This window comes from Taeniopygia guttata, chromosome 11 (genome assembly GCF_048771995.1).
Source record: "Taeniopygia guttata chromosome 11, bTaeGut7.mat, whole genome shotgun sequence".
NCBI lineage: Eukaryota > Metazoa > Chordata > Aves > Passeriformes > Estrildidae > Taeniopygia > Taeniopygia guttata.
This window is the reverse complement of record NC_133036.1, coordinates 19,423,426-19,446,230: the sequence shown is the minus strand read 5'-3', so window position 1 is coordinate 19,446,230 and position 22,805 is coordinate 19,423,426. Positions and strand designations below refer to the sequence as shown.

General features: G+C 44.2%; 2 protein-coding genes across 3 annotated transcripts; one reads left to right on the top strand and one right to left on the bottom strand.

The window, feature by feature from the left end:
- Nucleotides 1-6,794: 6,794 nt before the first annotated feature.
- Nucleotides 6,795-9,504, bottom strand: CIAO2B (cytosolic iron-sulfur assembly component 2B). Of its 2 annotated transcripts, none has more exons than XM_030282355.4 (5): nucleotides 9,194-9,504; nucleotides 9,020-9,099; nucleotides 7,963-8,088; nucleotides 7,464-7,509; nucleotides 6,795-7,014 (listed from the first exon to the last, which is right to left on the bottom strand). In XM_030282355.4, exons 1-5 carry the CDS (start codon nucleotides 9,324-9,326, stop codon nucleotides 6,917-6,919), a joined length of 483 nt encoding a protein of 160 aa, XP_030138215.4. In that variant the 5' UTR covers nucleotides 9,327-9,504; the 3' UTR covers nucleotides 6,795-6,916. The 2 variants fall into 2 exon arrangements, with proteins under 2 accessions (XP_030138215.4, XP_072790398.1); XM_072934297.1 differs by having other exon boundaries at nucleotides 7,963-8,128; nucleotides 9,194-9,405.
- Nucleotides 9,505-11,273: 1,769 nt separating this feature from the next.
- On the top strand, nucleotides 11,274-21,658 carry LOC100223441 (fatty acyl-CoA hydrolase precursor, medium chain). Its single transcript, XM_030282277.4, has 13 exons — nucleotides 11,274-11,518; nucleotides 12,040-12,244; nucleotides 12,545-12,683; nucleotides 12,948-13,081; nucleotides 14,187-14,340; nucleotides 14,581-14,682; nucleotides 15,571-15,669; nucleotides 16,151-16,291; nucleotides 17,483-17,563; nucleotides 18,351-18,498; nucleotides 19,115-19,264; nucleotides 20,974-21,046; nucleotides 21,195-21,658. The coding sequence occupies exons 1-13, from the start codon at nucleotides 11,440-11,442 to the stop codon at nucleotides 21,382-21,384; spliced, it is 1,695 nt and encodes a 564-aa protein (XP_030138137.4). The 5' UTR covers nucleotides 11,274-11,439; the 3' UTR covers nucleotides 21,385-21,658.
- Nucleotides 21,659-22,805: the final 1,147 nt, after the last annotated feature.

Below are 22,805 nucleotides of genomic sequence, written 5' to 3'. Positions count from 1 at the left end.
AGAGGGGCCGCAGAGGTGCCCGGGCAGTGTCTGTGCCTCGGGGCTGCCGCGCCCTGCGGGAACCGCTCCCGCGGCCGAACCTGCGGCTGCCGGCCGAGAGCGCAGCTCCACCTGCCGGGGACCCATCCCCATTTCCCATTTCCCATTTCCCCATTTCCCCATTTCCCCATCCCCATTTCCCCACCCCCATCTCCATTTCCCCATCCCCATTTCCCCATTTCCCCATTTCCCCATTTCCCCATTTCCCCATTTCCCCATCCCCATTTCCCCATCCCCATTTCTCCATTTCCCCATTTCCCCATTTCCCCATCCCCATTTCCCCACTCCCATCTCCATTTCCCCATCCCCATTTCCCCATTTCCCCATTTCCCCATTTCCCCATCCCCATTTCCCCAATGCCGTCCCCATTTCCCCGTTCCTATTTCCCCAATCCCGTCCCCATTTCCCCATTTCCCCATTTCCCCATTTCCCCATTTCCCCAATGCCGTCCCCATTTCCCCGTTCCTATTTCCCCAATCCCGTCCCCATTTCCCCATTTCCCCACCCCCATCCCCATTTCCCCATCCCCATTTCCCCGTTCCTATTTCCCCAATCCCGTCCCCATTTCCCCGTTCCCGTCCCCAATTTCCCCGCTCCCCGCGGGGTGTGCTCGGTCTGTCCGAGCCGTCACACGGAGCGGGGCCGGCCCGGCCGGGCTGGTCCGGAGAGCAGCGGGCAGCCCGGGCAAATCCCACCCGGGAAAATCCCACCCGGGCACATCCCAGCCCGGAGAGCTGCGGGCAGCCCGGGTAAATCCCACCCGGACAAATCCCAGCCGGGCAAATCCCACCCGGGCTAATCCCAGCCCGGGCAAATCCCACCCGGACAAATCCCACCTGGACAAATCCCACCCGGGCAAATCCCAGCCGGACAAATCCCAGCCGGGCTAATCCCAGCCGGGAAAATCCCACCCAGGCTAATCCCAGCCGGAGCGTCCCGAGCTGTGCCGGCAGTGCCAGCCCGGGCTCCTGCGGGGAGCGCTTTTCCTGATCCAGACCTGGCTGCTGCTGACCATGAGAGGTCAGGACCATCCCATCACAGCCTGGCAGCTCTCCTCTCCTTGGCACCTTGTTTTATTTGTGCATTCCACAGCCTGCTTTTCATTCTTCCCAGCCGGCCCGAGGCGCGGTTTGAGTCTCGCCCACCTTGTGGAAGCGGGGATTACCCAGGGAGCCCCGCCAGCGGCAGGAAAAACACAATTCACTTGTACCAGGGAAAGAAAGACTCGAGCAGGATTAAGAGGCTGAAGCCTCCAGTCAGAGGAAGGTGCACCAGCTTCGTGATGCTCCCAGCAAAATTCCTGCAGTTTTAAGGATTAGTAGAGTATATTGCAAGGGCTAATCTAATATGGTGCATTACCTGATCTAAGATACAGTGTTTATTTATTCAGCCATAAAATACAGAAAACCAGTTAATTCTGTGACTTGGTAACTGCATAAGCACTTCTGTGCAGCCGAGTGCTTAAGCTGCAGATGAACTGAACTGTGTGCACCCAAATGACACACGCACTTAAAGGAAGGCAGATATGACTGAAATTCAAGTCGATATGAGGTTTACTTTTTGCTTGAAAAAATAAATTCAGTCTGTTGTTTTACTAGGAATGGTCCAACATTGTCCTTACAAACAAAGACAAATGTGGTAAAACTTCATCACTTCTATGCTAAAAATATAATCCAGAGTATGACCTCAGTTAAAGGTCTTAAATTTTCAGGATCAGACTTAAAATGCTAAGTGGGAAGGGGAAGAAATTATTAAAACAACAGCTCCTTTTTCAGGCTCCTAGTCAATTTTGCATTAGTAAGAAGCATTATTTAAGAATTTGACAGGCTCTTTACAATGTTGACTTATGTTTCAAAAAAACCCAGTGCATAAATGTGTTGTTATGAAAATAAGTCAGTACAAATTTGAAGAAAAACAATTTATGTGACTCAGTCCTAATTATTTTCTTTCTGCCTAAAAAGCAATTGGGTTTGTTTTTTTTTGGGTTTTTTTTTTTTTTAAAGTTGGCTGTAGTGTTAGTGAAACAGTTTTCTGATTTTCAGTAATAAAAACTAGTTTTGTTGTATTAGAACTGTTAGGGAAAAAGAATGGAATCTGTTGGCATTGATTGTTTTTCTCTGCAAGCATTTCAGATTACGTGGATGATTTATTTGTCACTTTGCAAGGGAAATAAAAAGTATTTTGCTGCTTAGATACCTTCATAATCCTTAGGCAGAATATGTGCCAGCTCTCCCATTAGCAAAGTGGGGAAATCAAGCTTTAAGGGTTAAGCAAGCTCCTACCTCCCGAGATTATTTCAGTCAAAGCCACGTGTGGCACATCTGACAGGAACCCAGATGGAGCTAATTTGAGTAGATATGGGAAAAGTGCTGTGACAAACCATCATCTCCAAGTTACACCAAACTAGAGGGCGGGTCAGCTGCAGAGGGGCTTGGCAGTGATGCCTCACCAGCCACTCAGGTTCTGCTCAGCTCAGCAGGGACACGGCTGTGCCCAAACCCTTTGGCCACTGCACTTAGAGCTGGCCAGTGGGCTCTTTGTCACCTAAAACACGGGGATTGTGGGGCTGGTGGCTGTCCTGACCCTCCTGCTGTGTGACCCACCCGCGGTGGGGCAGCAATGCCCTGCAGGGCACCCGGGAAGTGCCACAGCCCAGCCAGGGAGGGCATGGGTGTGTCCTGGCTTGTAAAATCAGCATGTATTCTATTTGCCATCTGTTGGAGGTTGGGCAGTTTTCTTATCTCTCCCAAGAACAATGTCTCCCTCCGGGGAGATATCTTCTGTTAATGGGCCATTGATTGACTCACTGCATGACTGGGAAAGTTCCATCATCCCATGGTGAGATGCTCCACCCAGAGGGAGGAGCCAAGCATCCCTACCTTCATAAAATCAGCATTTTTGGGACAGCAGGGCAGCCCTTTGCTGGATTCCCAGAGAAGCAGATCTCTGCTGGATCCCCAGAGGAAGACCAGGCCCATCTACTCCATCCCCAGACCTTCAGAGAAAACTCCACCCTTCTACAGAATCACAGCTCCAGCAGCATTTCATCTGCCACTCCAGGAGGAGCAGCCACCATTTAACTGCACTATTACCAACACCCTGACTCCTCAGGGTGTCAGGTTTCTGACTCCATCACTAGTTTTGTTTGTACTAATTACATTTTTATTATTTTTTATTTAGTTAGTTTTGCTCCCAGTAAAGAACTGTTAATCCCATTCCCATATCTTTGCCTGAGAGCCTTTTTTTAAATTGTGGTAATTTGGAGGGAGAGGGTTTACCTTTTCCATTTCACAGGAGGCTTTTGCCTTCCTTCACAGACTCCTGTCTTTGCAAACCAAGACAGGGTGCCAGGCTGGGCAGAGACCCTGAGCAGTGCTAGAATTAAACTGGGAGAGCAGGGTTTCATCCATCCTAAGAATCAGGATGTCTTCATCACTGCAGACAGGGCTGTTCCCTAGATCCACAAAAGAGAAGTTAAGGAATGGAAATAACTTGTGTGCAAGCAAAAGCTCTTTAGAGGTAGGACATAAAATAATAAATGTGTGAATTGATAATAAGAGATAGGTAAAAAGGTCTCAGAGGATGACAGAATGTCTTCTGCAGGTACTGAAGTGTGTTGGATAAAATGAGGGCTCTCTGCTATTTGCACATTTTGTAAAAATGCCCTGTATATTTAGCATTTTGTGGAATGAAAATTTTATGTGCTATTGAATGTTGCTGGCAAATGGCTGTGAGACCAGCAAACTCAAACACACCTCAACTTTCCCTACTTTGGTTCTCTTTGCTGTTAATTAGTAACATCAGAGAGATTTTTTACTACAAACTTCTCTTTTGCCTATGGAAGAACACTGACTGCTACTTCTTCAGTCTGTATTTATGCCAAACAGCCCATTTGGTAAAGGAAGGGAAAGTGGTCCAGATCTCTGCTTGACAGGCCAAAAAGAAATGCTTTTAACAGCTATAAAAAACTTGTAAAACACAGAATTTATAAATCAAAGCTGCAGAGGAAGATCTTAATCAAAGCCCTCTATTGACGCAGATACATCACTCTTGAGCACGGCCAGAATACTGAAATAGCTTTTATTAATTAACATTTCCAGTGTGTGGCACACACTGCTCCACCCAGGGCCAAAAGAAACAATGCCATGCAGTGGTGAAGCTCTTCCATGGACAGTTCAGCTGCATCTTTGGACACAAAGCTGCTGAGCTGCTTCCCTGCCACTGCTGAGCCTGGGGATGCAGGGGCTGCAGCAGGTTCAGACACTGGCACGGCAGAGGGACACGGTGGGAGCAGAGGGACTGTCAGTGCTCCCCCAGGGCAGGGACAGCACAGACAGCTGCCCTGGGAGCACACTGGGAATGCCATCCAGCTGCCCTGGGAGCACTGGGAGTGGGGAATGCCATCCAGCTGCCCTGGGAGCACACTGGCAATGCCATCCAGCTGCCCTGGGAGCACACTGGGAGTGGGGAATGCCATCCAGCCACCCCTGGAAGACTCTGCCCTGATGTCTGCTCCTGGCATTTTTCCTGGACTTGAATGAGGCTGTTTGGATTCAACACAGCTGCTCCAAAGGGTCATAGTTTCTCATGGAATGTGTCCTATTACAAAGCATTCCAGAGGCTAAATTTAGGGGTGCCATTTTGGCCTAATAAACATTTTAAAGGAAATATTTCTAACAAATTAGTGTTTTCTTCTCCCACTTTGTCTCCATGCAATAGGAACCAGCTAATGATCTTCAACAGCAGGATGGAAGGTTTCCACCAGAACTGGTGGTACATTATCAGCAAGTACAGAGCTGAAGGAGCCTGGACAGGAGGGCCTGGGCCTTCAGCAAAGCCACTGTGGTTGGTTCTATGATAAATACAACATCCACATCACTTAAACAAACACACCAGACCTAAAGTAATCAGATTCTCCATCCCTAAATAACAGAAGTCAGACCTCAGGTTTGAAAATCCACAGCAGATTCCCCTTACTGGGAAGTCATCCCTCAACTATTAACTATAAATGCAAACCATCAAACACATTCTATTGCTTCTCTGAGAAGGCAAATGGTCCAAAGTGCATCCCCAGGGCTGCTGTACACAGTGTGCTTCATAAGGCAAGTGCCAACATCCCAATAAATTATTTAGCACTAGTATTATGTAGTGATGAAAGCCAAGCAGAGAGCTTCAGCAAAGCACCATTTACTGATCCCTTCTCTGTTTGGAGTGCAGGTTGAAGCAATCTGTTGGCAGCTTAGTCATCCTCCTGTATTCCCCCTGGCACGTGCTTGCATTTCTTTCTTCCCCAAAATCTGGGGGCAAAATTTATTTTCTTTGTAAAAAGCCACCAAAAACCAGAAAACAAAATCAAACCACCCAAGTGTGGTGCCTGGGAGCTGCCTGCATGCATTACCATGGCTGGAGTTTCATCTGTGGTGCAAATGCTGGCAATGTCAGAACTAATCAGTTCAGTGACTCAATAAGAGGCAGAGCAAAGCTGGGTTGTTCTGTTCCTTGCCCAATATTAACATTACATAAATACTGTCTTTATTTGCAGTTTCATTCATACATCCCAGCAGCACTGCCCATTCAAAGGCTGCTGAGCCACACGAGCAGGCTGAGGCTGCTGCAGAGCTTTCTGCAGCCCTGTGCAGGCAGGGAGGCTCAGCTCTGGACTGGGAAGGTCTGGCTTTGTTCCTCTCTTGCTCTGCTGTGTGACTTTGGACATCACACTTGGAGCACTCGACTGGACTGCCAGGCTGAGCTTCACACAATGTCCATAAGCTTCACCCTTTTCAAACAGCATCTGAGACCCTCCCAGGGAAAATGCTCCTGGAGCGCAAAGCACTGCCATCAAACTGGTGAGCACAACCTGTATTTTTAGAAAGTATTTCTTATTTTCCAGATAACTGATGGCAAAGAAGGCCACATTCCAATGGGTGCATGTACCAAAATACCCAGCAGGATTTCTCAACAGGTTGTTATTTTTCTGTGTGGTCCAAGACTAGAGACATCCTTTACAAAAATTCAAATGAATTCTTAATGAGTTTTTCTACTGTCAATGTCTACCAAAGACAACAGTTTAGTGAATGCCACAGTTCCCAAATGGAACCAGAAGAATAAGTTGAGTTTTAGCATTAAATCTCAAAGCACTTAGAGCAAAACTTGTGCTTTAGCTGTCAAACACTGCCAGGACAATCTTTCAGCAGAGCCTGCTGGGCTGCTCATACTGAGAACTGGTAATGACTCCTGTATTGCAGGTGCACAAACAACACCTCCTTCAAAGATACTCTATTACCTGCCACAATGAAGCAGTAATTAAAAATAAATCATGTTTTACACAGGTCTAAAGAGCCCTCCACATTTGGCTATTCTAAGGTAAGATAATTAAAATCAGACATGATTTGGAAGTGTGGACACTTACTGCTAAATGTCCTCCAACTCTGCACACACCAGCTCGTACAACTTGTGATGTCTGAAAGTGAAACTGTATTAACAGTCTGAAACTGTCACAGGAATGTAAAGATTTTACCTAAAAGTTATCTTGGTGTACTTGTGAAGTGCAGTGTGCAAAATCCACTTCTAAAATGCAGTTTATAACTTATTTTTAATAGTGAGAAACCAGTTAAAAACAGGTTGAAAAAAATGTTTAATGGAAAATTGTACCTATGCAATTACTCATACAATTAAAAAGCCAATTTTTATTATATTTTTGTAGCTGTCTGTAAGCTAACTCCCCACACAGTATTTTTTAAAAGACCAAAGAAACATTTCCTCAAGAGAATTTAAGTGATTTTATTTTGCTCACAGTTTTATATAAATTGTAACATCACCGCATATATACAAAACTAGTTTAGTAGATCAGAACACCAATGATTTCCTCACCAGGCAATCATGACCGAGCAGACAAACACTGATTCACCACTTCCAGCAGGTGACAGTTTTCCAAAGCAGCTGCCACACGTTCCTTATCAGCGAGCTGTTTATTAACTGTGCAGGAAAAAACCCACAAGAAACCAGTCAGGACACTGGGACTCGATGTCCTCACGCTGCAGGGGTGCTGCAGGGGTGCTGCAGGGGTGCTGCAGGGGTGGGGATGCCCAGGGCACCCCCAGCTGCTGTCGCAGGGCAGAGCCTCTCTGGCATTCAGCAGCAGGAGCTGCTCCATGGGCCTGACACAAAAAATCCCTGTTTCCTCCCCTGTTCCCAGTGCTCAGGCAAATCACCAGTGACTGTCTGAGAGCACAGGCTGCCCGAGGAGATGTGCACAGAACACTGCAGCACAGTCTAAGTGACACTCCCTGTTCTGTTGTGGAACATCCCCCAGAATCTGACGCACACAAAGTCCCACACACTGAGCTGTGGGAATCTCTCTCCTCACTAATTTTCAGGATTAAAACAAATATGAAGACCACACGAGAGAGGACTAAAACTCTTACCTGCGTGCTCAGAGGCATGTGTTCCTGGTGTTATATGAACATCCAGCTGAAACAGCAGCACGAAAGAAACGGGATGAGTCAAACAAAGCATTGGAACATTAAGTTCAAACTAATATAAATGAAATAGCAAAAAAAAGAAGAGAGAAAGGACATTCTTGCCACTATCAATTACTCTGTATAACAGAATAAAACAGAAGTGTACAATTGCAGAGCATTCTGCATTTGCACACGGTTAAACCTGCTTCAGACACGGGTGAGAGCTCCCCTCCTGCTGTGCTGCAGATCACTGCAGTGACTGCCCCTGGCCCATGGCAACCCCCAGAACTGCACACTGGTATTTCACCCACTGCCCTCTCTGCTTCCTGCAGCACCCCTCACACCACAAATGAAAAAAGCTCTAGTTATTTCTCACTGTAAGCTGCTTAGCTTTTCTTTTTTTTTTTTACCTTTTAATTTTTTTTTCCCAAACACTACCCTTTCTTTTGCTTTGACTGCTCACCTTGAACCTGTCGGGCAGAGAGCGGAGCAGCTTGACCTTGATGGAGAGGCCGATGAGGGTGGCCATGCTGCAGTGGGGGATGGTGGGCGTGAACTCCACCGACACCGTGCTCTGGGCATCGTTCACCTGCGGGCACAGCTGCTGGCACCCACAGCGCCCACTGCCACTGCAGTGCTAGCTTTAGTGCTACCGTAAACATAGTTACATACTAGAAAATACTAGAAATCTATTCAAATCTTATAAATTACTAATCTACAAGTATTATGTTCAATATATTAAATATATTAAAATATGATATTGCAATGTGATCATTAGAATTATAACTATTGTACATGCATTTAAATATTCTATATTTAAATATTCTATACTTAAATATTATATTGTTAATTTATTATATATTCAAATATTATATCTTATTATATAATAACATAATATATAATACAATAATCAATACAATATTTTAATATTGTAATATAATATAATATAATATAACATATACAATAAATAATATTACTATCTAATATGATATAATATAATATAAATATCATATATATGATATTATAATATATTATATATATTATATAATATAACATACAATAAATAATATTATATTACTATATTATATAATATATATAATATAACATAATATAGATATAATATTTTCATATATATGATATTATAATATATTATATATATTGTATTATATTATAATATAATATTTATAATATATTATAGTATATATATGGCATTATAATAATATAATATTATATTACACATATTATATTATAATATAATATTACAATATATATTGTTATATGATATGATATGATACGATACTATATTATACTATACCATATTATATTATATTATATTATATTATATTATATTATATATTATATTATATTATGTATATATATTACATATTATATATTACATATTACATATTATATATTATATATTATATATTATATATTATATATTATATATTATATATTATATATTATATATTATATATTCTATCGGACGGCTGAGGCAGCACATCCCGGCGGGATCTCACTTTCACTCGCGCTTCCTCGACGACGTTCAGCTCCTCCAGGGTGAGCGGGTGCTCGGGGTCATTGATGGAGCGGATGAGATGTGCGGGTTAAGGAAAGCGGCGCTGCCCGCCCCGGCCCGCCCGCCCCGCCCGGCCCGGCCCGGCCCGGCCCTGCCCGCCGCTCCCGCAGGATATCGAAGATCTCCCGGTCGTCGATGGCGTCGGGCAGCTCATCGTCCTCCTCGCGGGCGGTGACGGGGCGCTCCCCGGAGCGGCGGTAGATGAGCGGGTTCGCGTTCTCCAGCGGCGCCGCGCCCGGGCCCACCATGGCGGCACCGGCAGCGGAACCGCCCGCACCGGAACAGCCCGGAGAGCGATGGCACCGCCCCGCGGGGCCGGCCGGCAGCGGGCGGGGCGGGGCGGCAGCGGGGCGGGGCTGCCGGGCTCACCGGGGCCGAGCGGGGCTGCCGGGCTCACCGGGGCCGAGCGGGGCTGCCGGGCTCACCGGGAGCTGGAAGCCAATGGAGTCGGCGGCGCGGTGTCCCCCACTGGGACACACACACACACACACACACACACACACACACACACACACACACACACACACACGCATGCACAGACATACAGACACGCACACACGCATGCACAGACATACAGACACGCACACACACATGCACAGACATACAGACACACACACACACACAGACACACACACAGACACACACACAGACACACTCACGCACACACACTTCAGTGTCCGCCCAGCTCCGGGCTGGGCCTGGCGCCGCCGAGGATGCTCCCATGCGAGTTGTTTATCTGTTCTCTGCTTTGATAAGTCAAACAAAAGAGCCCCACGCAAATTTAAACTGGAGTGGCAGAGTGTAGCAATGACATGCTTTGGCTTCATACACACCTCTAAAAGGGGATTAAGGCAAGTATTAACTATTTTGATTTGGTTTTCTTATTTTTCTATTGTTACTTTTTAGTTATTGTAATCTCTCGTCCCTGTTGTTGAGGGGCGGAGGGCGGATTAGGGGTTTTTGTTGCTTTGTTTTGCTTGTCGTGGTGTTTTGGTGATACTTTTGTTGTTTTAAGAGGGTTTTAAAGAACTTCATAGTATTTAAGCTCTGAAGTGTGTTCAGACTCGCCCTGTTTCTGTGCCGGGGGCACTGACAGCCGGTGAATGAGCTGCGATCGGCGCTCCCGCTGCGCCTGCCGGGCGGCGCCGGGCATCGCCGGCACCGGGGAGCGCGGGGGGAGATGGGGCCGTGCCGGTGATCGATCAGGGGCCGTGCCGGTGATCGATCAGGGGCCGTGCCGGTGATCGATCAGGGGCCGTGCGGGTGATCGATCAGGGGCCGTGCCGGTGATCGATCAGGGGCCGTGCCGGTGGTCGATCGGGGCCGTGCGGGTGATCGATCAGGGGCCGTGCCGGTGATCGGGGCCGTGCCGGTGATCGGGGCTGTGCCGGTGATCGATCAGGGGCTGTGCGGGTGATGGGGGGGCTGTCCCGATAATCAGTCAGGGGCTGTGCCGGCTCTCGGGGCCGTGCCGGTCATCAATCAGGGGCCGTGTCGATAATCAACCAGGGGCCGTGTCGATAATCAATCGGGGCTGTGCCGGCTGTCGAGGCCATGTCGATAATCAATCAGGGGCCGTGCCGATAATCAATCAGGGGCCGTGTCGATGATCAATCGGGGCTGTGCCGGCTCTCGAGGCCGTGTCGATGATCAATCAGGGGCCGTGTCGATAATCAATCAGGGGCCGTGCCGATAATCAATCAGGGGCCGTGTCGATGATCAATCGGGCTGTGCCGCTCTCGGGGCCGTGTCGATAATCAGTCAGGGGCCGTGCCGATAATCAGTCAGGGGCCGTGCCGATGATCAATCGGGCTGTGCCGCTCTCGGGGCCGTGCCGATAATCAATCAGGGGCCGTGCCGATAATCAGTCGGGGCTGTGCCGGCTCTGGAGGCCGTGTCGATGATCAATTAGGGGCCGTGCCGATAATCAGTCAGGGGCCGTGTCGATGATCAATCAGGGGCTGTGCCGGCTCTCGGGGCCGCGCCGATCATCAGTCAGGGGCCGTGTCGATGATCAATCAGGGGCTGTGCCGGCTCTCGGGGCCGCGCCGATCATCAGTCAGGGGCCGTGCCGATAATCAGTCGGGGCTGTGCCGGCTGTCGAGGCCGTGCCGATAATCTGTCAGGGGCCGTGCCGATGATCAATCAGGGGCCGTGCCGATAATCAATCAGGGGCCGTGTCGATGATCAATCGGGCTGTGCCGCTCTCGGGGTCCGGCACACTCCCGTTTGCCTTCGCCCCTCTGGAGGCGTTCCCTGCCGGCCGCGCTCCGTGCCCCGAGTGCCCTCGCTGGGACCTTTGTCCCCTCCTGTTCCGCATAAAAGCGGAGAGAGTCCCCGGGAGCCCCAGCGGGGCTGAAAATGTCTCCTGCGAGCCCGATCGCGTCGCTTTGCGCCGTGTTTTGTAGCGTAGCCTTGTTCCTCGTGTGCGGGACAGAAGGTGAGCCCCGCGACTTGCTGCTGCTGCTGCTGCTGCTGCTGGGGAAGCCGCTGCACCCACTTCCCATGGTTTTAACGAAGGCGGTAAATCTCTTGTGCCTTGGCCACCAATCTGCAAAAATGCCTTCATGATGCAAAAATTACTGGTCTTGAGATGATTTAATGAAAATAAAGTTTTCTGTCTTTTTTAAAAAGTAGAAAGCAGCAACATTTGTGAATTCTTTAAGCAAAATATTTTTAAGATCTTGTTGAATGATAGATTTAGCAAATGGTTTTGCTGTTTGCTCTGAAATTTGCTCTTGTATAGTGACAATATCCTGCCCTACATGGCTCCAGATATAACTGGCAGGGGGTGTCTGTCACTGCACCAAAGCAAAATGAAAACTGAACAAAATTGAAAGAAGTAAACTGAAATTTTCTAAATTAAACAGTCAGTTAAAAAATACTTAATGGAAAAGTCTGTGAGATATAATTATGAAGATGCAATTTAATTTCTTATTTTTTATCTTTTATGTTACTCAGGACAGAGTGGTGCTGAGCCAGAGGTGACTATTGCACTTGGACGGCTCAAAGGAACACAGACAAGCGTGAAGGGCACAGACAAGCTTGTAAATGTTTTCCTTGGAATTCCTTTTGCAAAAGCCCCTCTTGGATCCTTGAGGTTTTCTCCACCTGAACCGCCTGAACCCTGGAGTGGTGTGAGAGATGCAACTTCTTACCCACCGCTGTGAGAGCAGTTCATTTGTAGCCAGGAGCTGCCCGTGCTGCAGAGTTGTGTGTATTGGGGTGCAGAGGCTGCTCCTGCTGAGGAGTTGGTATTTGGTGCTGGAGTATTTCTAGTACAGGTGTGGAGATGTGCTTTTACAGGCTGTACCTCTCAGTGATTATAGATAACACAAAATTCAAGCACCCTGTGGGGATTCAGCTGGGAGCCTAAGAAATGTGTTTTCTCTACTGTTGTTACTTTGATGCTATTGTAGGTTTAGTACTAATAATTGTGCTTTTTTTTTTTTTTTCCTTGGTGAAGCTGTCCTCAAGATCTGTCCCTGTTGAAAATAGCTGAAAAAAACTTTAAAGAAAAGCACCTTGCATTCCAAACGTCTGAGGACTGTTTGTATCTCAGTGTTTACAGCCCCGCTGGCTCAAGCAAGAAGGACAAGTTACCTGTATGTAAACCACTGAACAAACTTGTGATTTATAAAGCTTGCAAGTAATGATTGCTCCTAAGAGAGTTAATTGCTTTTGAAAATGTGATGCTGCACAAGCAGAAATAATATTAGCATGTAAAATTCCAAGATCACCAATCTGAAATTCAGCAGCCATCGTGCTTCAGTGATTTGGTGTTCCTAATTATCTGACGTTGTTTTTCTTTTTCAAGTGAAATCTGCAAACCAGCGCGTTAAGGTGTGTCTTGCCCTTTTGTTTCCAAGGTAATGGTGTGGATCCATGGAGGCAATTTTATATTTGGTGGTGCTGCTCGGTATGATGGCTCTGCACTGTCAGCCTACGAGAATGTTGTGGTGGTATTAATTCAGTACAGACTGGGACTCCTTGGATACTTCAAGTAAGAACACTTATTTCACTTTTTACAAAGTACTTGCTGTCATGTTTAAAGCATGGGTAGTTCTGTTTGCTAAATGTGCTGAACTTCTATATCAGCTTCCCACTGTTAGAGCGGTTTAAATGTACAAAATTCACTGACATCAGGACTTCAGAACACCAAGAAATGTCTGTACATTCCACCTGCATGGTTATGTGATTGCAGCCTAATTACTTGATGCTGGGCAGGATGTTTGTTCTGGCCTTTGCTCCCATCCTCTGCTGTGTCGGAATCTGTGGGTATTGGTGATTCCGAGATTGTAGAAAGTCTCTGTCTTTCTGCCCCGTTGCCAAAGAAGAAGCCATAGTTTGTCTGTGCTGTTTTCAAGGTTGTTTATTTTTGCTTATCTATAACAAGTTCTGCTGCCCTGCCGCAGGTCTGTCCTGCAGGGCAGCGTGTGGGGCTCTGCCCCTCAGTGGGATGGTACAAACATTATATACCAGAAATTACGTGTACTATATTTACAATAATGTGCCAATATCTATCATCTACGTTGAACAGTGTGTCCCCAGCCTAAACCAATAGAAAAATGCCAACATCACCAAGAACATGGAGGCAAGGAAGAAGAAGGAGGAAGAATAGGATCAGGCCCACTTTCCTCCATCTTAGAACTCCTGACCCCCCTGTACAAAGTAAAACCCCCCTGTACAGGTGTTAAAACCCCCCTGTACAATACTAAAAAATTTTACCCTCTAATTTGTGACTACTTTTACTATACCATCTAACCCTCTGTGACTGCTTGTTCCACCTTTAAAGTTGGTAATTCATTCCATGGTTCAAACTCAAGATCACAGCTGCTTCCAGCTGCTTGCCAGGGTCTAAAATGCTTCTGACCAAGGCCTGGAACCTCTAAAAATGTCTAAGGGACATTTTGAGTTCCGACACTGCTGTGTAAAGCAAAGCCTGTGGTGGAGCCAAGGCCAGGGATGTGCCTGAGCCGGGGTGGGCAGGGGCTGAGCTGTGCCCGTGGGGTCTGTAGGTCCCTTTGCAGCAAACAGGATTGCTGAGGTGGCCTCTGCTGTGGCACTGTCACTGTCACTGAGGGGTGGCTCTGCTGCTTTCCTGTCAGCACTGGTGACGAGCACGCCCGCGGGAACTGGGCGTACCTGGATCAGGTCGCTGCTCTTCGGTGGGTCCAAGGAAATATTGAGCACTTTGGTGGAGACCCAGCATCTGTCACTCTCTTCGGGATATCTGCAGGAGCTTGCTCTGTTTTTGCACATGTAGGTATATAGTAGATAAAAATAAAAGTCTTTAAAAGCTTAATTAATGTAACATTTCATGCTTAATCTGGTTTTTGACCCTAAGTTTAACAGCACATTGGGCTAAATCTGGAGATACAGCAAATAAAGATGTATAATTCCCAACTGAATCCATGAGTTAATAGACCATAACTAGCATTAAGTTGTAAGGTAAGGATGTTAATGGAGAATAAATACTTTTTGTTCTTCCCTTCTTGGCAGGTGTTATCTCCTTTATCTAAGGGTCTCTTTCATAAAGCAATATCAGAGAGTGGAGTCATAATTCCCCCCAGTAAAAATTTACATCTTTCAACAGATCTTGAGGTAAGCTTATTGTTTTGTATTAAAGGTCTTTATAGCCTAAAATCGGCTTTTCCTATGGGTAGAAGAATACTAAATATCTATCCAGGATATCTAAAGGATACTGAAGTATAAAGGATATATAAGGATATCTAAGGGATACTTCTATGTGATAATTTGTTTAAGAAAGAAAAGGGGAAAATGTCATTGTATACTGTGCGAGAAAGTTGATCCAGTTTATTGTTGCAGCACTCCTGTTTGATTTTGGTCTGGTTGGTGTTAGAAATAGATTGGACAGCTGTATGATTGTAACAGTCGTGGGCTGACAAAGGCATTTTCAGTCACACAAATGCCAAGCTAGGCAAATGTCCATTTTTATATCCACTGTACTCTACACAGTAACTGTGGCATTTATTATGGAAAGCTTAACAAGACTCCAGAAGAAGAATTCAGTTTTTTATTAATCTACAGCCCTTTAAGGAGGGCCTTTATGTGAAGTAAATTAATTAAATATAAAACAGCAAAAAAAAAAAAAACCAAACTTACAATAAAATCACTTTCTATAAGTTCCTTTTAATATCTTTTCCTGTCATGCCAGATAGTAATAATGTAAATGTTTCTGAGTTTTCTTTCCTTATCTGCTTTATTCTACAAGCTTGTATTATCTCTACAGCAAAGTTTGAAAAGACAGTGAATGGAAATACAACAAGAAAGAGAAGTACAACACAGTGATTTCACTTTGTGATCTAACTGTAGCATTTCTAGTAAAATAAAGTACTCAAAGATCTATAAGCTCACTTAAATCTGCCACTAACAAGCTGTATTATATACTGTATAATGCTGTATAAATCATTATACAGCAGCGTGTATAATGATTTTATAACAGTGCTTGTCTTTGTTGATAATTTTCAGAAAATTGCCAGTGTCTTCAAGTGTGAGACAAGCAGTTCCCTCTCCCTGCTGAAGTGCTTGAGGCAGCAGGAAGCAGAGCACATGGTCCTTAAGAGCAAGGTAGGTGAGGCTTCATGGCAACAAAACTTTTTAATGGCTCTCTTGCAAAACTTTAGCTCAGCCTCTGATCAGAGTTCATTGATGGTCCCTTCCAAAGTTGATTTTTCTTATCTTTTGTTAAAATACTCCCTAAATGTTGAAGTAATTTCACACATCAGTTCTTTCTGGACGTTTGGCAGTGTCACAGCGCCTGTGAAGTTGTGAGCAAGGTCTGAGCATCCCTGTGTTTTAATGTCAGAACAGCACAGGATGAGGAATCCATTACATTCCTCTACATCTTGACCCAGCCAGGCCTGCATTTGATACTCCTGTGCCAAACTAAATTTATGTGGCTGTATCTACAGTGGCTGTAGATACCTGAATTTCTTAAAGCCCTTTTTTGCAATGAGGACATTTAATGTGGACATCTGGCATGATTTGAAGGAAAAATTGGAATTACTATTAACTACTGATTTGATCTTTTTTTTTTCTCTTCCTTCAGGAAATCTCATTTCTACCCTTAGTTTTGGATGGAGTGTTTCTTCATAAGCCACCTGAAGAGATACTGGCTGCAAAAGAATTCAATGCAGTCCCGTTCATGATAGGAGTCACCAACAATGAATTTGGCTGGAATATTAGATCGGTGATTTTATTCTTTATTTTTAATGTGTTTCTAATGTTTGTGTTAAGTGAAAGGACAAGTCTTTGCATTGTTGGAAATACATACAAGGTAAATACTGCTTGCATCATGGCTCTGCAGTGACCCAGAACCACTGCATCACAAGAGGGTGAGAGAGGCTTCTCCTGCAGCTTAAACTGCATGGACACATCAGTTGGAACATCAATTTTGTACTATGTTTTCTTATCCTACAATTTCAATCCCTCATCCAGGCAGAGAGAGGGAAAAGAATGCAACAATAAAGGACTTATTACTGAAAGGCAAATAAAACGAATCCTTTCCCCCACAAGGCTCAGTAGTCAGGGTTGATACACAGTGTGCTTAAAAATGTGCCACTGATCACCCAGACCAGCTTCCCCTTGGTATCATTACCACCCTGCAGCAAGAGCTTTCATTTGAAAATTCATCTGGGGCAGAGTGAGGGGACAATGCAGGTATCCAGCCCATTCTCCTTTCTCATAAGAACTCAATGGGTAACTCTAAAACATGAGCAAATGCTCTCAGAGCACAAAAACTGCAGGAGGTGGATTTGTGTCCTCACCTTTATTGTCCCTTTCTTTTATTTCCAAAATATTCAGGTTCCTTTGTGTAGTACCAAGCATTTGTTCTGAATCTATGAAGCAACTGTCTCTGGTTGTAAGTCCCAGAAGAACAATCTGTTTGAATTTATTTTGCAGACAGAAAAAATTTATGTCATGCTGTAAAAGAGCATTAAAAAGAGGAAGAACACGGCTTTATCCTTATTTCAAAGGTCTCAGACAATTGGACTAGAGACAGACTGCCAGTGACTCAAGATCTCCCCCAACAGAATGAAAATAATCCTGTGAGAGAGAAGCAGCTTTTTGCTTCAACTCTGCTCTCATGTTTTCTAGTCTTACAAGTTTCTTAATGTTGATTTAAGGATAAACTATGTATTAGGAGTGTTTTTTGTAGTAACCTTCACCAAGACAACATTTACTGCAATAAATACATGCTTTTTAAGACAGCTGCTGCATTGTGCTGCACTTTTGCATATGATATGATGCTTTAAAAATAAACACCAGTAGTAAGAATTAATGGAGTAATGTAGTTTCAATGTTTAAAATCATGAGACACTGAAAGGTATGCTAATAACGAATGCTAATAACATTGGGGTTTTTTTTTTCCTCTGTACAGACATCAAAAATGACAAGTTTGAGGGAAATAGGAGATAGAAAATCAATTGCCTCAACTGTAGAGGTTTTTCTACCAATGATTGTAAGTACTGCTGCACTAATCTAATTTGAGAAGTGAATTTTCTTTTTTCATGTATGCAACAGATTTGGGTCTCACTGCTCGAGTCATATTGTACTGAGGTCATGGTAGGCTTGGGGATAATCCCAGCAAAATTGACAGGACCAGGGTGTATGGATTACACAGAAGTCAGGCCTGGAATTTGGGAAAATAGCTTTTTCATTCTAGACCTCAAACAATACTTTTATCTTACATATTTGTGGGATTACTGCAATAGCTTCCCTCATGTTAAGGTATCTCATGGCTAATCTCCTGCTTAGAGAGTTTCAAGGTATATTTTTCAGTATGTTTACATTAAATGTAGCTTTTAACGTAGTTATTTTGCACTCCTAGTTTTGAGGTTCATCTTTCAACCAGCAAATTCTAATCCTGAAAATTTACACTGTGTTTGGAGATCCCATTGGTTTTGTCCTCTTGTCTAATGGTCCATAAATCTTTCAAGAACTGAGAATTTACTTTTGTGATTCTCATCTCTCTTCTCACAGAAGCTGAAGATATTGTCAGGAGAAATTGCTGGATCTACACTTATTGCTGTAGAGTTTTAACCCAAATAAATCTGGGGCAAATTTCACCTGAAGTGGTTGGTTTGTTTGATATTTGCCTACAAAAAGCATGAATAGATTTTGTTTCCCATCAACATGGCTGCTGTCCTGGACAATTGTGCCTTTGCAGAATCTCTGAAGTTTAAGACGGCAATTTTAGCTACTAATTCAGACAGTGATTTTTTGTCTGTTTGCTTCTTGTCTCTTAGGATGTACCCTCAGATTTTCTGCCCATGATCTTAGATGAATATCTGGGAGACACAGAGGACCCTGCAGAGCTACGAGATGGATTCGTGGACCTGCTGGGGGACATGGCAATTGTCATGCCAGCCATTAAAGCACTGAATTATCACAGGGGTAAGCTGATCAGCAGCAGTGGGACACTCAAACCTCCTACTGCAGGCTGGATCAAATGATGCAGACACAAATCCTGTCATATGTAGGCAGCCCTTCTTGAGACTCCCACTGGGAACATGAGGAATGATACAGGTCTGCAGGGCTGTGTACAGTCCCTTATCTCTGTGTAAAGGTGCTCATAATCACAATATATTGAGAGCAGAGATGATAACACAGGTAAATATTTACTAACTGAAATATACAGGCTTAAAAATTAAAACATATCAAAGCAACCTTCGTCCTTTGGCCCATGGCTACTTGGGAAATCCTCAGCTCTGTGGTCTGTAAATTTTCTGGTGTGTAGGTGTAGGCAAGCCATGCCATGATACTCAAAAGTGGAAATAATTTGATATTTTGTTTTCTGCACATTATCTTAGGGTGGATCTTCCAATTTTTTTTGTGCAAGTGCCAAGTTCTTAATTTTGCATTAAAAGTAAAAGTACATATTTGAATGTAACAATTACACTAGAAACGTGCCCAGTAAAAAGCTTATTTTTTAAAGTAGTATTTTGAACAGCTGATGACAGCTGCAGTTTATTTATCTCTTCTGTAACTCCCTGTATGTTATGTCTTGCAGAGTCTGGAGCTCCTACATACTTCTTTGAGTTCCAGCACCGGGCCAGTGCATTCCGGGATAGCAAACCCGACTATGTGAAGGCTGACCACGGGGATGAAGTTGGTTTTGTCTTTGGGGGGCCGTTTCTGGCTGGGGACATCCAGCTCCGCAGTAAGGAACAGACACCATTCACTCATGAATGAGTCCTGTAACCCTGGCATTTTTCTATTCACTGTTTAATTAATTTTCTTCACATTAAGGTGCATATATTGGCAGTGAGATCAAGCCATAACCCTTTCTCCTGGCAGAATTGGTTTTATGCATTTAACCATCTTCTCCATCTTCTTTACAGTTTGCTTGGTCTGAAGCACAGTCAGTACCACATCTTGTCAGCAATTCAGCAAATAGGATATTTGCTAGAAAATTCACTGTCATTATCCCAGCACTGTGCATGAATTTGCCAAATGGTTTTGGCTGAAAATGAAATTGAAGGAAAAGTCAATTAAACTTCCAGAGTGCTTGGGAAGAGGAAATCCAGGATCTCTACTATGCCTGAGGAGTTTAGGCCAGTGTCTCCTCCTTTCAGGGAATCCCACAGGCTGTCAGGCTCCAGAGAATGGGGGACTTGGCTTCTTTTGCAGCAAGTTATTCCAGCTGTGTTCAGAGCAAGGCTTGGAATTCCAGGGTTTCATCTTCTGTGTGAAGATCTCATGGTTATGTCTGTTTTGTCTCACAGTTCAATTAATACTTGAGCATTTATTCAAATGGAACCAGTCCACTGAGGGAGGATTAAGGGTGTATTCCCAAAATTTCCATGGGATTATAGAAATCCCTTCTGGCAGAATCCCACATTGTTATATGCCCAATGAATCTGCCAATCACTGAACAGTTAAGAAACATGATGCCACTTCCTAAGGAACATTATTAATCCAGCAATATCTTTTGCTTACATGTGCCTAAGACAGTAATACTCAGCATGAAGTATTTTCTTTCCTGTGGGACAGATTAGGAACAGTTCTTATTTTGACAGAGACACAAAAATTCTGCTTAAGTGAATTAACTGGGGTTTTTTCTGCTTTTATTTTTGTGATTTGCACAGTAGTTCATAGTCTGGTCAAGGCCTACATAAGTGAAAGTATTTCCTTTTGCTTCTTTGGAGCTATCCAGCTATGTTGCAAAGCCCTTTGTTAATCCGTTACCAGAGCCTTTTTCTTTTGGCATTTTTATTTTACTTACATACCTTTGGCACTAAGAAACACTGAACAGCTCTTTTCCTCTTTTCCTGAATTTATCAAGGGCTTTAAGATACCAAACATTTTTCTTAGTATATTGAGATGCATTTATAATTAAAAACACACAGGAACTGAAATAATTCTCACCTAGTGATACAGTGAGCTTATGTGTAACTGTATTTAAAGAAATACTCTTGAAGTGCTGAGAAATGGAGTGCACCATCTTGTGTGAGAATGAAGAAATCTTTGCCTAGTCATGCTCTGATATTAGGGAGAATTTCAGTCCCACAAAACTAGAATGGGATCCAAGAAACACAGCCCTGTGGCCCATTCCTGGAGTTGTACTGGGATGCAGAACACATGGGGGGGTTTTGTTCTGCTCTGATTTCCTGGAGGGTTACTGGCACATCACCTTATTTCCTTATTCCCAAATTCCCTGATTTCTACAGTAGGGTAGTGATGCAAGTGGTTTTTGAGGAGTGCTGAAATCCTCTGATGCTTGCTGTAGTAGTGATGTTGGCCAGTGGGGTGTTTCTGTTGCAATTGCCAAACTGTTACAGCATATTCACACAGGGAAATGCTGCTGCTGTAGCAGCAATGTCTTGATTTCTGCCACACAGAGTAACTAATCTGTATTTTGTCTTTCAGGTGAAGTTACAGAGGAAGAGAAGACCCTCAGCAGAACTCTAATGAAGTACTGGGCTAACTTTGCTCGAAATGGGTACGAATCATGAAATTCATGACAGATATTGCTGCTTTTCACTGACTCCACGGGGAATTGGCTGGTTTATTGATTCAGTCTTAACTTGTGTGATTGAATTCCCCTGTGACTGAAAAGGGCACTCACTCTTCTTTCCTCCTGCTTACAGAAATCCTAATGGAGAGGGTCTGGTTGAATGGCCATCTTACAACCTAAATGAAGAATACTTGCAGATAAGTCTACAACAGAAGAAAGACAGAAAGTTGAAAGAAAAGAAGGTAGAATTCTGGAAAAAAGTAATCCTTGAAAAGGCAAATAACAAAAGCACACAAAACAAGAAGCTTAAATTAGAGTTATAGTTTACAGTCTAAACATGCACACAATATGCAAGCTATTAGGATATTTTAAAAATTAATTGAAGTATATTTGAGGATAAAATTGCATTTTCCTCACCTTTTCTTCATTGCTGTCATACCTGAAATTATTCACTGTAATAATTCCAGTTAATCCTGACTTGTCAAATACAGCTACCAAATTTCCACAATACTCAGGTTCTTCTGACACTCCTCCATGACTGAAGAGAGAATGTAGCAGCAACGTTGTTTTAATAAAGTGAAATCAATGAAGACCCAATTTGTGAGTAAGACTCTCTTGATGCCAAGTTTATTGGAGGTACAGAAACTTTGGTGTGGTGTAAATACAGAAATGTCCTCTGTGGAAAGAAGGTGAAACTACAGAATGTTCTGCTTTGTCAGTTGGTTTTACAGCTGAGACAGGATGGTACTTAATCTGTAATAGTACTGGAATTAAGACTCCTCCCAAATGTTAGAAAAGGGAGAAAAATTTTTCAGTACCCACAATTCTCTGCTTTTGTATTTAGTTGTAGATCCCCTACAAGGATTCGTATTTCTGTCTTTTCCCCAGTGCTTCTCTCTGTGCTCCAGGCTGTCCCCTGTGCCACCAGTCAGTGCCACTGTTCCTGTTTGCACTGGCTCACAGCTCATTGCCAGCACTGGGTGTGTCCCAGGGCCGCTCCAGGGCCCCCACCTTGGTGCTTGGGCTGCCAAGAACAAGGCTTGGACTCCTCATGGCAGAGTTGCCAATCACTTCTCTGCCATGTCTTTGTCTCCTGTACCTGGCTCTCAGGCTGCTCCAGCTATCCCAGCCATTCCTGGTCACACTGGTGCCTCGCAGCAGTGCTGCAGCTCCACAGATCCTACAGGGCAATGAACATCAGTTCCCCCTCCCTTCAGCTCCCCTCTATATCTCTGGAAGAATTTGAAATTCTTCATGGCTAGTAATGTCCTACAGCAACTAGCTACCCATCCCCTCTTTCCAAATTACTTAACTGGAAGGAGTAGGGTGCCAGGCTGAATTCAGGAGCTGGGTGAGACTGTTTTGGTAAGCAGAACTTTCTCCTAAGCATCTGTCCCTGCTTCTTTGGTTTACCTCCTTTGTTGTGTGAGGGGAATATAATTTCAAAATAGTCATGCTAAACCTTCCTTGCACAAACCCTTGAATAGGCAGTGTTGTTTGGGTGTGCACAGAATACATGCTCATCTTCTGTATGCAGAGAAGTGCAGTTGAATTGACTTCCTAACACAGGCCAGCACTAGAAATAAATCACAGTGGAAAATGTCAGATGATCTTACTCATTTCTGTGTAGAGAGAAGTACTGTGATGCTCTTGTCTCCTGAGGTGAGATTCACACTATTTCTTTAGCATGTGCTAAAGCTGTCCAAGCTTCAGAGGCTCTAGCTCTAAGTTGTATATCCTGTAG